At 42.8% G+C, this 17,857-nt stretch overlaps 1 protein-coding gene across 1 annotated transcript in view; it reads left to right on the top strand.

The window, feature by feature from the left end:
* The first annotated feature begins 2,560 nt into the window (after positions 1-2,560).
* Positions 2,561-17,857, top strand: part of uacaa (uveal autoantigen with coiled-coil domains and ankyrin repeats a) — an 18,291-nt gene continuing 2,994 nt past the window's right edge. The window contains exons 1-4 of the mRNA XM_048257228.1: positions 2,561-2,696; positions 5,243-5,373; positions 15,469-15,557; positions 17,845-17,857. The exon at positions 17,845-17,857 is cut by the window's right edge and continues 52 nt beyond it. Coding sequence (XP_048113185.1) covers positions 2,649-2,696; positions 5,243-5,373; positions 15,469-15,557; positions 17,845-17,857 — 281 coding nt within the window. The 5' untranslated portion in view covers positions 2,561-2,648. The remainder of the gene's footprint in view (positions 2,697-5,242; positions 5,374-15,468; positions 15,558-17,844) is intronic.

Below are 17,857 nucleotides of genomic sequence, written 5' to 3'. Positions count from 1 at the left end.
TAACAATTTACTTAGCTATTCCACTGACTAGTTTGAGGTTAACATCAAGCCATGAAGCCCTAGGTGAATTAATTATGCCCTCTACCATCTACTCTGTTCCAGATCACACTGGTTTGACAGCAAAATTGCAGGTGCCATGATCTCAATAGCCATTGACCTCAAAGCCACCTGCGGTGAGTGGAGACTAAATGACCATGTACAGGCTAAGGATCGCTAATGCACTGACGTATACATATATTATAAAATGAGATGGTGGTGATGACTAACAAGAAGTCCATGATTCTAATTCCACACAGTGTCATATTTGACAAACTGCTCCTTTTTGTGTTAAAAACCCCTAGTGTTTGTACTCACGGTTATGGCTTTGAAACGGTGGCTTGGAATGAGTGATAAACAATCCTAGCCAATCAACATGGTGCCACAGAAACACAGAAGGCAAGGGTGTAATTTGATTGGCTTTTGAGCTCAGATATCAACACCAAATTGCGGACTGCATTTTTAATTGGCTCAAAGGCAAAACATATGCTCTTGTGTTTCCTTGATCCCCATTTCCATCACTAAGTGTGAATAAATATCGCAAAGGCTCCGCAGGGGCCTTCAAAGTTTCTTTCCTTAAAGATCTTCATCTGCAGGATGAAAGGACACATTGTGTGTCCATCAATGGATGTAATGATGATTGTGTGTATTCTAATGTGGTCTGTCCAGGAAAAAAGGTGCTTCTGAAAAACACATTAAGCATGTGTGTTATCTAGCACATTTTCAACAGTTGATAGCCATTATAAGCACTTGGATTGAATTACACCCAGGGGACAACAATCTCCAGTCCCGCCATTATAGTGTGATATTTTGAACAGACATGGCCACCATAAAAAGCCAAAAGGTTACATTTTACTCTTTAATAATTTGAGCCTATTATGGAGTGATGTAGCCTACTGCCTGTGCTCGTCTGAGAAATGCTCCTTTGTATTCTTTAATTAGTCTGAATCTGATGTTGCTGCCTGAGCCCAACTTAATTGTGGAGAGTAAACAACTCCACGTAAAGTGTTTTCAATCTCAAGTCTGTTACTGGTATAATTTATAGCATGATGCTTCTGACATTGCTGTTTGAGAAGTATCCTTGACACCTCATTTTCCCAGTTAATTTTGACTGACATTACTGACCAAAGTATTTTTCATGGTGGTTTGATGCAGAGAGGGAGAGAGACTTTGACTTGGAGTAACAGGTGCCTCCATAAAACAAAGTAGAAAGAGCTGTAGAGGAAATCATGAGGCCATATGGCAGAACAGCGAAGTCTCAGAATGAGGGAAGGGAGGCAAGCATAATCATGACTCATGATTACTGTTGATAATCCTCAAAGACATCCTTGACCTTCACAGCACATGGGGCTCACAAAGCATGGTGAACTTTTCTTTTTTGGTGAACAATGCACGTCCAGCCAATTCATATGAGAAAAATGTGCTTCCACATTCTGTTTACAGTAGGCTACTCTGTGTGTTGTGTTTGAGGGCAGGATATTGAAGTCTGTATTTTTCCATTTTATATAACATTGAGTAGGTTTTGCAAAAAAAGGTCTTTTGTCATATGGAGGATATCTGTTTTCATCACATGTGTTTTGACATGAAAAGGTCACATGCAGGCTATTTTGATTTGTATAAAAAATCGTGGAGTGGGTGTTTTGCTAACAGAGGTTTTCTGTCATGTGGTGGATATTTGTCTGTGTTTTGTAAAATGTCCAGAAGTATTGATGCTTAATAGATTTAATATATTCATGATCTTTGTTAATACAATTTATAAAATTAATCCAAGACAAACATGGATTTTGTGATATCATTGTGTAGGCTATAGTTTTAGGGTTACAGGGCGGCTAAATTATATTTAAATTATTCATAATAAATAAATAAACATTTGTAACGATCTAGCCTTGTGACACATGACCCGTGCTGAAGTTGTATGAAGTACATCCTACATCTTCGTCTGTCGTAACAAGGCTACAATAATTTATGCATTTTCTTAATGTGTCAAAATAGCCAACGTCCAACCAACTTTACCGCCGTAAAACACTAGATTCCGGGTCAGGCAGTCGGCCATTATAGTGATCTGTTAACCACTTGTTCTTTTGAAACAGAATGATAACCTTTGACTCTCTTCATAATACTTACCTAATGTGCCAAAAACTAAACTAAAAGACGGCGTATATCCACTAACAAAATGGTGAAGAATGTCCTAAACTTGGCAGACTTTAACTGAAAATCCACATAGGCCTACTCCCTGCACTTGGCTGGACCTCTGACCGAAAGGCTGTCTGCTATGGAAAAGTTGGGCACTGTTTTTAAGAGCAACACCCACCCCATTGTGTTGTTCGCTCTGGCAGGAAAGCGTTAAGGTTAATGGAATCTGTTCCACTAAGCATCATGTGAAGTAACTCCGCAACCACGCAAAGCGTGACCTTCGTACCGCGCCTTCCCAAACCCCGATTGGCTCCAGTTCTCCAGTTATTAAGGATTTCTCCCGTCATTGGATTATGAATGTGTCTACGTCAGGCGCAGGCTGGCTCCGACTGGTGGACTGACAGTGGCAGGAAATATTCAATACACACAACCACGGAATTTGACATTTTACAACCAACTTCGTGACACTCTTGTCAACAATGAAAAGTTTTAAAAATCGGCTGATGAGACATGAAGTAACAATCGATGTAAGTCTATTTTTAAGAGACGAACTAACAGAGTTCCTAACATAAATAGCCTATTCTCCTATCTCCACTAACATCTCTGGGTTATTCGAGAAAAGGGGTGGATTATGTTTATTAGACATGCCGAAAGATGTATTAGCCTAGGTTGTTTGTGAAACTAATAGGATAGGAGAGATCATTGTTTTTTTCTTTCTCTCTTTTTCTTCGAGACCGTAGCGGGGACTTTACTTTTAGCCTATTTGACAGGCATGCTTTTAAAATTCACGACTCGTCCAGGTCAGTTTTTGCCTAACCGCACAGAGCGAAATAGTGTTTATCTGAAATTAAGTTGGCGCTCTTGGAACACTTTTCTGGAAGGCATGACCGTAGATCATTTCAAATGTGTCAGTGCCCAATCCTAAAAAGACAATTAATAGCCTTGGTTAAGTGGTCACCGCGGGGACCATGACTTTATTTTTTAAATTTAAACGTTCATTTTGCATACAGTTCTGAAAAAACGTTTTGTCTGACAGGCTTTTCCTTCCTTGAATCTGGCGAAAACCATTTTTACTGGCATGACCAACCACAATATGAGATTCCTTCTTACTGAGCAGGATCAGTTCTGCTTTATTCTGATGTGGTGGGATCCAGGGAACCAGGACTGGCTCTAGAAAGAAAAATCACTGTAGTAGCCTAGGTTGTGAGGAATTAGCCAGCAGGTACACTTTAAGATACAGCCTAATGCCAATGATGAATGTGCATTTTAATTGAGGACAACAACTCCATAATGAAAGGAGCTGTAGCTTCTGACAGTGCTGCTAGGCCTGTGGTTCCTTCCTCACTAAGCATATGGAAAAGAACAGGACACCACAGCGAGCGAGGGGAGAAACATTCCAGATTTCTGACATCATGTGAGAACTGGGATTAGCCTGCTAAACTCCGCAATCCTGACATTGTCCCAGTTATTATGCTACACTAGCTAGCCATGCCGGATAAATACAGGGGCCTGCGGTGCAGCGCAGGTCAGCGTGACGTTTAGCGTCTTCTGAGCAGACCTGGGAGCCATTAAAATGACGAGCATGTACCAACCCCCCTATTGATGATTTGTGTCAACACCAAACAGACGCAAACATGCCAGACATGCACCAGTTCAACCTGTCTGTCGAACCAGAATAGGCTAAAACCACTGGAGAGAGAGTAAGAGGTTGCTGTGGGGTCACAGTAGGTGTTAACTGAGATTTGTACTGAGACTCAGAATTGCATTTTCACGTGTCATTGTGAAGTTATGAAGAGGTATTTCTGCATGTGCGTGGTTCACAAAAGCTTGACTATATCTGCCAGAGAATGCAATAGTAATTTGACCATAACAAACCAAACACAGGATAGATTAAAATGGGGGTGCTGGACTTAGTCCATGAGCCAACCAATAAACTTTGGACTTATAAAAACAAATGTATCATGTGATGGGAAGAGTTTGTTCTGTAAGTAAGACCCCCCCCAGGGTCGCCATGGCAAACTAGCATTTTATGTTGTCCTCTCACAAGCATGCAAGCAGGAACAGACACACACACACACACACACTCACACTCACTCACAAGTTGTGACTTGAAAACCCTCAGCTAAACAGGATAAGACTCTTTCACAGCCATTTGCAAGCAGGCTCTGTCTGTGCAGTCACACAGGTTGGCCTTAGAATCACATTATCACAGCAGAACACTGGAACTAAAGCGCACTAAGCTGTAGAAAAAAAGGTGTTGCAGCAGGTGGTCGTCAATTAGCTTGATTTCTTCCAGAGTGCTATCTCACAATGCAAGGGCTATCCACACACACACACACACACACACACACACCACCACCCCATCCTATCTCAGAGGTGGGTTTTTGTCGGAAACGGCGCTTGCCACATCCGTCACGCTAAATTGAAGCCTTTCCCTAAAGATAAGCACAGGGCTTCTTGAAAGTGAGCCATTGCTGTTGTTTTGGTGTCTGACTCCTGTGCCTTAATTGAAAAATGGAATTGTGGGTCTGAAAGTAATTTTCAGCTGATTGAGAAGCTGAAGTGGGATCACTTATCTAAGTAGTTTTGAATTGTGTACAGTTCTAACAATGAGGCCAAGGGCTCAGCGTAGTCAGCATAGAAGTACACAGTATGTGTGTGTGTATGTGTGTGTGTGTGTACATACTGTATGCTTGTGTGTGTACTGTATGCCTGTGTGTGTGTGTGTGTGTGTGTGTGTGTGTGTGTGTGTACGCGCATGTGTATTGTGTGTGGGTGTGTGTTGTGTGTGTGTGTGTACATGTGTATTGTGTGTGAGTGTGTGTATGTTGTGTGTGTGTGTGTACATGTGTATTGTGTGTGAGTGTGTGTGTGTGTGTGTGTGTGTGTATGTTGCGTGTGTGTGTACATGTGTATTGTGTGTGAGTGTGTATGTTTTGTGTGTGACTGAGGTAGTCATGACAGAAATGAAGAGGTGGACCTAGTTAGCGCAGTGCTGATGGACGGGCCTCTGCCATGGCCTGTTCTTGTGTTCCTAACGGCCTTCCTCTTCCTGCTTTCCTGTCTGGGGCAGAACAAGGACTGGTCCAAGTATGATGAAAGGCTGCTGAAAGCGGTGGAGAGTGGGGAGCTGGACAGAGTCGTCGCCACCCTTGCCAAGAAGGGCGTGGTCCCCACAAAGCTCAACCCACAGGGCCATTCGGCGTGAGTGTCTCACACACACACACACACACACACACACACACACACACACACACACACCCCACAAGCACAACTCACAGGGTCGTTTGGTGTGAGTGTCTGACACTAGTGGAGCCCCACACTAGTCTAACTGTGCTGTGATCTGATTATCACTAAAGAGTAAGGTCAACAGGTAAGGCCATCAACTGTGCTGTGATCTGATTATCACTAGACAGTAAGGCCAACAGGTAAGGCCATCAACTGACATGACTCAATCACCTCACTTCACCCCAGAGAGAGAGTGTGTGTGTGTGTGTGCTGGGGATTGAAGTGGGGGAATGGGGGGGGTCCAGAGACTGTATTGATTTAAGGTTATTGGCAAACACAGAGTTACGGTCAGGTCTGGCCTGTGTGTGTTGTTGCAACATCACCAATCAAAGCTCCGAAGCTGCACAGGGTTGTAACATATTGACTGCTTGTCTCAGCTCTGTCTTGTCTTCAGAATCAGGACAGTAACAAAGACTGAGAGGTCTGGACTCATTACAGTTTTTCTCAGTCGCTTTGGTGCTTTTCTCAGATCAGAATGAAAATTCTCATAACAATTAGTTCAACCTCCACAACATTTAGTCATTTGTGCACATCATAGTAGCAATTTCTCCTTCCTCTGAACAAATTGCAAATGCTTTTGAACATGTATCAGTTGCTTTGTCATGTCAGTCAAAATGAACTACCGGTATACTTATGGATGCTGAATAGTCGTTCCCAATAAAAGTAATAGTCTTCATTTCATTGCTTGAGTCATTACATACAAAACTAGTTATCAAATTCTGTCACAATGCTGTAGAATTGCAAAGAGTACAGTAAAACTGTGAAATGTACATATTCAGTGTCTTGTACTCACTTACTCCCCTAACTACAGCAATTTGTAACTTTACTGTAGTTTTCAAATGGCTGTACAAGTACTGTATAGTGCCGTCTTGAGCATTTTCAGGTAGTGTCACCGAGTTCTGACCTTTTTTTGCATGGGAAAACACTGAGAGCAATGAAACATACAACGTAATGAAAACATGACAAAGCCATTTGACTATCTTGTTCATAAACAATGGTGTCTGACTGATGATGAGACTTCTCATTTTGATGACACTGGCAGTTTCATTGACATAAATACTTGCTTTTGAGGAATGGACTATCCATTTTGAGCAACTGAGGTGCTTTTGCAGGTTATCCACTAGGTTTTGCAGTTTGCACTAATTGTTTTGAGAAATGCACTAACTGCTGTGCAAATGTTAATAGTGATGTGAGAAAAGCACCAAGGCAACTGAGAAAAACTGTAATTGATTTTCTATTCAAAATCACAATTTTAACTGATGCAATATGCAAATCGCGAAGGCTGCAATTAATAGTGCAGCAAGTCATGACTCTGCAACCTGCAACCAAATCTACCCTTGGGTACAAATAAAGTTACCTTACCTTACCTTACCTCACTTTACCTCTTACTAAAGGGTTAATTATGTCACATCTATGGTTCTCACCAATCATCAGAATCATGGTCCATTTGGAAGCAATTATTATATTTTTATTCATTTCATTAGTAGATGGAGCAGGTTCCAGAACAGCAGCAATATTCTGATTTTCTCCTAATTGGTAATGCCTCATCACATGTTTAAAATGTACTACAAGTAATGCAGTGAATGCTGAACCAAATCGCAAATGTTCAGTTGTAATGTGGCCTGCAGTTTTAAGCAGGGTGGTGGTAGCGTAGTGTTGAAGGAGCTGGGCAGTTTTAAGCAGGCTGGTGGTAGCGTAGTGTTGAAGGAGCTGGGCAGTTTTAAGCAGGCTGGTGGTAGTGTAGTGTTGAAGGAGCTGGGCAGTTTTAAGCAGGCTGGTGGTAGCGTAGTGTTGAAGGAGCTGGGCAGTAGACCGAGAAGTCGTGGGTTCAATTCCCGGCTTCCACTGTTGTGCCCTTGAGCAAGGTACTTAACCCCGAGTTGCTCCCTTGCAATATAATTGACATATGTAAGTCGCTTTGGATGAAAGTGTCTATATAAATCATTTTATGTCAATGTAAGTAACACCCTATACCTACAAGTTCTGGACTACAGTCTTATGTATAAGTATATATACTCTTTTGATCCCGTGAGGGAAATTTGGTCTCTGCATTTATCCCAATCCGTGAATTAGTGAAACACACTGCACACAGTGAACACACAGTGAGGTGAAGCACACACTAATCTCGGCGCAGTGAGCTGCCTGCAACAACAGCGGCACTCGGGGAGCAGTGAGGGGTTAGGGGTTAGGTGCCTTGCTCAAGGGCACTTCAGGCGTGGGCTACCGGTCGGGGTTTGAACCGGCAACCCTCCGGTTACAAGTCCGAAGCGCTAACCAGTAGGCCACGGCTGCCCCATGATAGATAGATAGATAGATAGATAGATAGATACTTTATTGATCCCCAGGGGAAATTCAAGGTCTCAGCAGCATACATACAAGACAAACACATTCTTTAACAGCAGAAGAGTAATTAAAGTATATAATATAAAAACACAACTAAGCAGTAAGGACAGTAGAAGATAAAGAATATGCTAAATATACTAAAATACAAATTATACTAACACTTAATACAATATATAAAAATATACTAAAATACAAATAACAAAATTACAAATTATACTAACACTTAATCTAAATCAATTCTAAAAACAGTATCCACATAGTGGTGATTAATAAATCAGAGGCGCTTGCAATGACTGAGGCAGGGACTGAGCCTGTGATTCTCTGTGCATAGTAAGGTATGGTAAGGTGCTCTAAGGTGCTCTGTGTGAATGAGTGTCATGGTGGTAGTGCAATGGTGATAGTGGTCATGGTGATAGTGCAAATGAGTAAGTCAACAGTGCAACAATGCAGAAATAAAGTAAAGGAAAGTCTATATATCTATATATTTAACTATTTAAGAAAATGTATAAGTGTGGCCACAGTTCGGCTGTGGCATGGAGGGGGGGTTATGCATATGTGCTAATGTGCTAATATAGCACGCAAACAGTGAGGCATAAAGACAGTGGTACAAGTGGCTAGTGGACAGACAGTGGACAGACAGACAGTACCAAACATGGAGGGGATGAAGAGGCAGACAGACTATGCAGAGAAGTCTATCTCTCCTCTTCCCTTAAGTGAGGCATTGAACAGTTCAATGGCCCTGGGGACAAATGACTTTCTCAGTCTGTCAGTTGTGCAAGGCAGTGAGCGAAGTCTCCCGCTGATCAGGCTCTTCTGTTTAACAATAGTGCTGTGGAGTGGGTGACACTCATTGTCCAAGATGTTGATCAGTTTGTTCAGGGTCCTTTTGTCAGATAGTGAAGTGATACACTCCAGTTCAGCTCCCACTACAGAGCCAGCTTTCCTTACCAGCCTGTCAATTCGCCCCACATCCTTCTTCCTTGTGCTTCCACCCCAGCATACTACTGCATAGAAGAGGACGCTGGCAACAACAGACTGGTAGAACATCCTAAGGAGCTTACTGCACACATTGAAGGACCGCAGCCTCCTCAGGAAGTACAGCCTGCTTTGCCCTTTCTTGTAGAGTGCATCAGTGTTGGCTGACCAGTCCAGTTTATTGTTCAGGTGGAGACCCAGCATGTAACATTCCATAACCAAAGATTCTGGACTAGAGTCTTATGTAACAGCCTATATATAAAAGTTCTGGACTACAGTCTTATGTAACATCCCAAAACTAAAAGTTCTGGACTGCAGTTTTTTTTTTTTTTGTATGTTTTTTTGGGCTTTTTATGCCTTTTAATGACTGCAGTCTTAAATGACATCGTGACGCTAAACACTGCAGACCGCCACCTGGAGTAAATCTCCAAACTTCTCTGCCCCAGCTGGAGTTGTGTGCAGTTAGTCTCCCTGGGGACACTGATCCATTTCATTCATGTGTGGAGCGTCCTTGCCTGGCCTTGCTAATCAGACACCCAAACTCTTTAGTCTTCACTCTTTAACCACTGCCCCCTGCTCCATCCTTCTGCCCTGCTGTGTTTAATTTCCCTCAGTGCTCCACTAATCTGTAAACAACCCCAGAAGCCTGCTACTTTAAAAAACTTTGTTTCATTTCGCCTCGAAATAAAAGTGCAAATGGCCTCTGTTACGGCAGGGAGAGAGATAATAACACATACACTTACACACACACACACACACACACTAACACACACACACACACACACAGAGACACACTAACAGACACTAACACACACACCACTTCTCCCCTCCTTCTCACTTCCCACTTCTCAGAGGTGCTCTGTCAGAGCAGGTGCCCCATCAGCCCTGGCCGTCTGCCAGGCTGTTGGCATTAGGACTGCAGTCCTAATCTCCAGGCCTATTTGCAGTCCCCTCTCCGCACGGGCAGACGCCTCCACTGAGCTGCGCTGGAACGAGTGGCAGGTGCGGACCGGAGATTGGAGTCTCAGTGTCAGCTGGATGGGAGCGGAGGTGGGAGTGTGGTGACCAGGCACTTTAAATGCATCTCCCCGCTGTGGTGACCAGGCACTTTAAGGCACCTCTCCCCCGATGCCCGCTGTCTTATCTCCCGGCTGTCACACCTATAGATCGCCCACGGCGCACAGGCCCACTGTCCTTGAGCTCTCCTCCCAACAGGGAGATTGACCACAGTGGGAAAAACCCCAAGAGTTACAGTGAGAAACAAACAAAGGGGAAAAAAACGAATGCAAAGTCGTACTTCCACAGTGTCTAGAAACGTTCTTTCAACAGCTATTCAACTATTGAAGCAACCGCGATTCAAGTTATTGAAACAAAATTTAAACAAACGAGAAATATTTAGCCCAACAGTAAGAAAAGTAATTGTCGCCAAACACTAAACCATATCCATAGTGTCACTGAAGTTTAGTCAGAGACATCAGTACTGTATCGTTGCTGTTTCGTATTGTATGGAGACGCTATGTAGCTGTACGTACAAGTAGTGATGTTTTTTTGGAACCATGGAGAGGATCAATTTGTTTCGATGTGGTTAGCTAATGGAAGGACATTGCTTATTTATGTGTGTGAAAGGGTGTGCCAAAGGCATGCTATTAGTGTGTGTGTGAATGTCCATGAGCATGTGCATCAGTGCATGTGAAGGAAACAGATGTACACAATGGTGTGTGGGTGTGTGCAGTGTGACTAAAGATGAGTCGGTGTGTGTGTGTGTGCCTGTGATGGTATGTGGTTGTTTGTTAGTTGTTTGTGTTTGTGTAAAAGGTTGGTCATTTGTATGTATTGTGTTTGTCCAGCCTGTGTGTGAGATGTACTGGGCGGTGGTCTCAGCGCATAGCCCAACCAAACCGCACATTCTCTGTCTAGCCATAGTTATCTCTAGAGACCTCAGACTACATCTTTGCATCTCAATATCTTTGCTATATTTTTACCATTCAGGGCTGGAGATAATAGTCTCCAATCCTTTAATAAGAGATGTCAGCAGGATTTTCAAATATGCACCATTTGTGCGGCACTGAAGGGACTATTTACCCATGTGCTCTTTCTGTTGAGCCATTCTGTATACTGCCCTTAAACTGCACATTTGAGGACATGACATGTCATGTGGATATCACACTTGTGTTTTGATAAATGATAAATAACCCCAACCAGAGCCTAGCACAGTGTTTAGGTGCAAGAGTATTGAGTGTAAAGACTGGTGCCTGTTTGAGCTCTGGCCATAATTCTGTAGACAGAGAGAGCTACATTGAACCTAACTGACTGGTTTTGGATTGAGATTGACAAGTTAAGGCCCTGAAGCCTGTATGTGCTGATTTGATATGCATTCGTTTCATTTCATTTGAGCAGCCTGTTAGACCACATACTGTTTGTAGTTCTTTGTTTGCAAAAATACAGTGCTTATTATTTACTCCACGGTCTTCTATTGCACTAGTCTTTATTGATGTCCCTCAGTTGTAAGTCAGCTAAATGAATGCAACTGCAAACGTGTACTGGATGCTCAGTACAATGCACAGGCATGCAAGTCCTTTAGAAACTGAAGTTATGTTCACATAGGTGACAATATAGACAACAGATCAATCACAAAATGCAAGACATGGAAAAAATTATATAAGAATGTGGTTACATTGTTCTGTATAGAGTATTACAATAATCAGCGTCCATTCAGAATGGTCTAATGCAGTGGTTCTTAACTGGTCTGGCTTTGGGACCCACAATTTCCCATATTCATGAAGTCACGACCCATATATAATTTTATAGCGTTCAAGACAACAGATTTGGTGAGCTACATGCTAAGAAAGGCGAAGTGCCTGTAGGCCTATTTGTTTGGAACATGCTGTTTGGCATTACATTTGTGAAGTCTCCAACTCCTGATGTCACCTTAAAGTACTTGACAGGTCTGTCTTTGACAGGTGTACTTTATTATGAGGCATTTTTACTCATGTTCCAGCAATTGTGACCATCGCACACTGTGGATTCTGCACCATTTCATCTCAATTTAAGTCAATTTGAAATGGGCGATTTTCTTTTTAACCACAAGCTCCGCGACCCACCCAGAATGGTTCCGCGACCCACTTTTGGGTCCCGACCCACCAGTTAAGAACCACTGGTCTAATGGGTATACATTCATGCTATTCGCTGCTGGCTACAGCTGATAGAAGTGCACACATTGCATGTTCGGTTTTGTTGGAGAAGATTTCTTTCTTCTCAGCATTTCAGACACTGACGTATGACGGTACACAGGGCTCGCTTGTGCTCCTCTGTGACCTCCACCGGATAAGTTTAGTGTTCTATTGTTTCTCATCAAGTCTCATCAGCACGGAATAGATGGAAACGACAGGCCTCTCACACAAATGAGCCTTCTGTGTCTTTTTTCTGTGGGGAAAAGAAAACAAGTGCTTCCAGGAGCTTGTGATTAGATAATTAAAGACATATGTTCCCCTGTCCCTGTCTAATAGCTTTAAGATGGTAAATAGGACATTATGGAACGAAATGGCCATTGGGTTTGAGCTGAGGAGCTGATGAGATAAACAGTAATGGCAGACTCGGTCAGGATTGATGCTTTGAGATGGTGTTTTTCTGAGAATAAATTGCGTATTCTGCAATGAAATCCTTGTTCCACTAGAAGAAAATAAGTATTGGTTGATGACAAGGAGGTGGACAGAGCTGTCGTCTTTTCTCTGTTAACGGACATGGTCATGCTTGCTTGAATCTCATGTGGTTGACCTCTGCGATTTTAGCTGGTCATTATTTGTTTACAGATACTAACCATACATCCTGATCACTCTACTGTCACCCTAGATGCTCACAGTTGTGTTGCGTTACTGCATGCTGGTGGGTTTCCCAACGGTCGGGGGTGTGCACTATGGTGGATGCCTTGAAGTATAACCGTAATTTGATCGGCTGGTGCCTTGCGTTGCTGTCCGTCGATGCAGCAAAAGTTGAACATTTCTCAACTGTTTGACGGAGGCGACGAGGGCAATGGAACCACAATTCACTTCAGCAACGGATGACGTAAACCCATGTAAAGTGAATGAGATGCGTTTCCAGCACTGCATTCAATGCAAGCGTCTGTGAGCAGCGTCACTTCAACAATCCATTACCATACCATACACAGCAATCTGTCAGAGCATACACAGATGAATTGCAGTCAACTGTGTGTTCTCTCTCTCTCTCTCTCTCTCACTCACACTCACACTCACACACACACACACACACACACACACACACACACAACACTCGCACTCTCTCACACACACAGACACACACACATATCTGTCTCTCTCTCTCTCTCTCTCTCTCTCTCACACACACACACACACACACACACACACACACACATATACTCTCTCTCACACACACACACACACGCTGGCTGATGAAATGCTGGGCTCTGGCTGAGAGGCTGGAAAGAGGAGACATCAGAGGGAGTCTGTAGGAGTGAATTCCAGCCCTGCTACCCACCCTTCCATCTGGAGCAGAAACTGATAAAGGGGTCTGTGTGTATGTGTGTGTGAGAGAGAGAGAGAGAGATCTGTGTGTGTGAGAGAGTGCGAGTTTAAATGTGTGTGTGTGTGAGAGAGAGAGAGAGTGGGTCCTGATCAAATCAGGACGACTTTAAACTCTGTACCGAGACATTGCACAGAGGACTAAAACAAAATAAGATTAAAAGCAGTTCCTAGTGCTATTCTTTAAGACTTGATGATTTGTAGACAGTTTAATTTAAGAGTTGAAGGAGTTGTTGAATATTAGTATGTAAATCATTTTTTTTTTTTTTTTTTTTTTTTTTTTTTAACCTGTTTCACTTTTTAGCCTTTGGGCTTTGTGTTCCAGTTGACTGTGCAAAGTCTCTGTTTCCCTGAATCTTGTTCTTCATACAGATAAAACACAAAAGACTTGTGCCTCCTTATCATTTCTGATGCTTGAATCTCAAATGCAAAACTCCATCCAGGTAGCCTAAACCTGGGTCTATGTCCTTTTCTGAAACTAAAACTGCTTGTGATAAAAGGGCGAAAAACCTTATTGAGTTCCTAAAATATGTATTGTGCTGCTGACAGAAGTGCCTATTAATGTAGAGCTGCCTATTCTAATAAACCCATACTACCTATACTAATAAACCCATACTACCTATAAACCCAAACCCATGCTACCTATACTAATAAACCCATACTACCTATAAACCCAAACCCATACTACCTATACTAATAAAACCATACTACCTATACTAATAAACACATGCTACCTTTACTAATAAACCCATGCAACCTATAGTAATAAACACATGCTACCAATACTAATAAACCCATACTATCTACACTAATAAACCCATGCTACTTATACTAATAAACCCTGCCATCTATAGTAATAAACACATGCTACCTATACTAATAAACCCATACTACCTACAGTATACTAATAAACCCATACTATCTACACTAATAAACCCATGCTACCTATACTAATAAACCCATGCTACCTTTACTAATAAACCTATACTACCTACACTAATAAACCCATACTACCTATAGTAATAAACACATGCTACCTATACTAATAAACCCATACTACCTATACTAATAAACCCATACTATCTACACTAATAAACCCATACTACCTCAGTACACATTGGCCCAAAGAAGCACAACAAACCAATCAACTTTTTCCATTTAATACTAGGGCCGGCAAGAGGCTGCCTCACCAGTGATGAACAGCCTCAGTGTTTCCAGTAGGAGTTGGAATACTAGGGACATTCACTAACAGACAACATCAATGCTACAATTGTGTAAACAGTCTAGTTGGTACATGTAAAATGAATTTAAATGAAATTTAAACATGTCATTATTTGAAGTAGTTTTTCCATAGTTTTATGGTTGCGTTGTATCCCAGTTGAGCCCTTATTTATCCCTGCCCCACTCCAGGACCATCTGGGTCCAGCCTCAGAGATGGAAAAAAGTCTGAGGCTTTTCTGCAGACACTGGCGGATTAGCGCATATTGGAAAAGCACCATCCCCACACAAATGTTAACAGCAGACCCTCAGTCTCCTCTCTCTGCTCCGTGTGTGTGTGTGTGTGTTATGGGTGTCATGCTGTAGGCCGTCCCTGTGTGTCTCCTCAGGTTACTCTCTCTGCTCCGTGTGTGTGTGTTGTGGGTGTCCTACTGTACGCCGTGTCTGTGTGTGTGTCATGCGGTACGCTGTCCCTGTGTTTCTCCTCAGGTTCCTCTCTCTGCTCTGTGTGTGTGTGTGTGTGTGTTGTGGGTGTCATGTGGTACGCCGTTGATGTGTCTCTCCTCAGGTTCCTCTCCCTGCTCTGTGTGTGTGTGTGTTGTGGGTGTCATGCGGTACGCCGTTGCTGTGTCTCTCCTCAGGTTCCTCTCTCTGCTTTGTGTTTGTGTGTTGTGGGTGTCATGTGGTACGCCGTTGCTGTGTCTCTCCTCAGGTTCCTCTCTCTGCTCTGTGTGTGTGTGTTGTGGGTGTCATGTGGTACGCCGTTGCTGTGTCTCTCCTCAGGTTCCTCTCTGCTCTGTGTGTGTGTGTTGTGGGTGTCATGCGGTACACCGTTACTGTGTCTCTCCTCAGGTTCCTCTCTCTGCTGTGTGTGTGTTGTGGGTGTCATGCAGTACACCGTTGCTGTGTCTCTCCTCAGGTTCCATGAAGCAGCAGGACGAGGAGACGAGAGGAGCCTTACTGTGTTTCTGACTCACGGCGCTGATGTCAATTCCACCAATGGATCTGGTAAGAAAAGGCTCAGGCTACACAGGGCTGAAAAACACACACACACACACACACACACACACACACACACACACACACACACTAGGGGTGTAACGGTACACAGAAGTCACGGTTCGGTTTATACCTCGGTTCGGACATCACGGTTCGGTACGAGTTCGGTACAATGGAGGGAAAAGCAAAACCAAAAATGCAGAAAGCAATTGTTTTTTTATTGTGCATGTATCAGGCTGTACCACCTAGTGTCATACAGTCTCTTCCCTGAGCTATCTGCAACAGCCTGAAGTGTGTAAGATGTAGGGTAAACAGTACAGTAAGTACCCAGACTCCATCTGTAAGTTGTAAACAAAATAAGACAATCAGCTATAAAACTTAAAATAGGCCTACAGCATCTCTTATTTCTGAATGTGCAAATTACATAGAATAATGATTTTTAAAAATCCACTTAAGCAAAACCTTCAACATCTGTGTTTAGTTGTATATGGAAGGGTCTACAATTTGCCTCAATATTTTTGAGTGTGTGTAGAGTAATAATGTAGCCTACTAACTGTGAAAATATCACACTATTTTGCCTTCTTTTAAAAAACGAAATTGCTCCTTTCATTTCATAAACAGACTACAACTAGAAGTCACATGACTTTGCCCTTCGGCGTTAACTCACGTAGCATGGTTTGTTTATTAGCCTGGTTAAGCGTTGACACTTACTGTCTATGCACTTAACACTACCAGCTCCTCATGTGAGAAGTTACAAGTTACCCCAACATAAAGGTAATTACCACGCGATTTACATGGCTTTCTGTCATTACGAAATCATTTAATTTAAGCCATAGGTTTTGGCTCTATTTGTATGTGTATCCAAAGGCTGGTGAAGCGCAGGGGAAGTTTTTTTTTTTTTTTTCTCATTTCGGTGATTGGTAGCCTACATCATCTGGGTGATTGCTTCGAACATGTGTAGCATAAATTTCCACTCACATACCCAACAACTGCTGAACAACGCCGACACACAGTTTTTTATCCACCACTCTCTCGCCTGTACTACTGTAACTGAAGTTCTCAAACTTGCGAAGAGACCAGTGGATCCTCTAATGTGTGTAATGCCACCTTAGTGCTACTATCTCTGACTGACTGACTCGACCAGCGACCTGACAAAAAAAAAATAAGGCCCAATCAGGCTTCAGAGTTAAAGGCGAGGCTACAGATTAGGTGTCGCTAAAGAACTCCCGTAACTCTAAGCTACTTAACAGTAATTGCGCATGACATTAATTAATACGCACACAAGTTTTATGTTTTTTTATACCGTGTATTCTCCGTGTAAATTCATGCACCGAACCGTGACGCCCGTACCGTTTCGGTTCAATACGAATACATGAACCGTTACACCCCTAACACACACTAATGCACACATAAACACACACTGATACACACACACACTAATGCACACATGAACACACACAGATACACACACACACACTAATGCACACATAAACACATACAGATACACACACACACACTAATGCACACATGAACACACACAGATACACACACACATTAATGCACACATGAACACACACAGATACACACACACACACTAATGCACACAGGAACACACACAGATACACACACACACACACTAATGCACACATGAACACACACTGATACACACACACACTAATGCACTCATGAACACACACAGATACACACACACACTAATGCACACATTAACGCACACAGATACACACACACACACTAATGCACACATGGCTGCACACAAATACACATTTGGTGGCAGCAAGGCATCAAGGCATGAATGAATCAAATATTTGTATACATTTCGTGTAAGTTACCCTCGTTTTGCTGAATTTTGAAGGCAGTGTACATGTATCCTTCAGGATTCTTTAGCACGTCTCAACTCCCACTGATTAGTCAGCTGTCGGAATCATGGCAACGCTATTCTGTGTTGCTATCTTGCTCAGCTCTCAGACACAAAGTTCATAGCCGATACCTTGATGCCTGCTACAGCAAGTGACTCGTTAGACAGTTGAAGGCAGCGACAGCAGACCCATTGAAACCTTCTTATCGAGCATGCACACTATAAAGTTGGCCTCATTTGGAGGAATCTCACTGTTACAGATATTCATTGAGATAAGTGAGATGAGATCGAGTGTGACAGCGTGTGCGTGTGCATGTGCGTGTGTGTGCATGTGTGTGTGTGTGTGTGTGTGCGTGCGTGCGTGCGTGCGTGCGTAAACGTCTTTCAACCGGAGCGTTCTGGACCCCCTTCTGCTCCTAGGCAAGACCGCCCT

This window comes from Alosa alosa, chromosome 11 (assembly GCF_017589495.1).
Source record: "Alosa alosa isolate M-15738 ecotype Scorff River chromosome 11, AALO_Geno_1.1, whole genome shotgun sequence".
Lineage (NCBI taxonomy): Eukaryota > Metazoa > Chordata > Actinopteri > Clupeiformes > Clupeidae > Alosa > Alosa alosa.
This window is presented reverse-complemented; position numbering and strand designations above follow the sequence as displayed.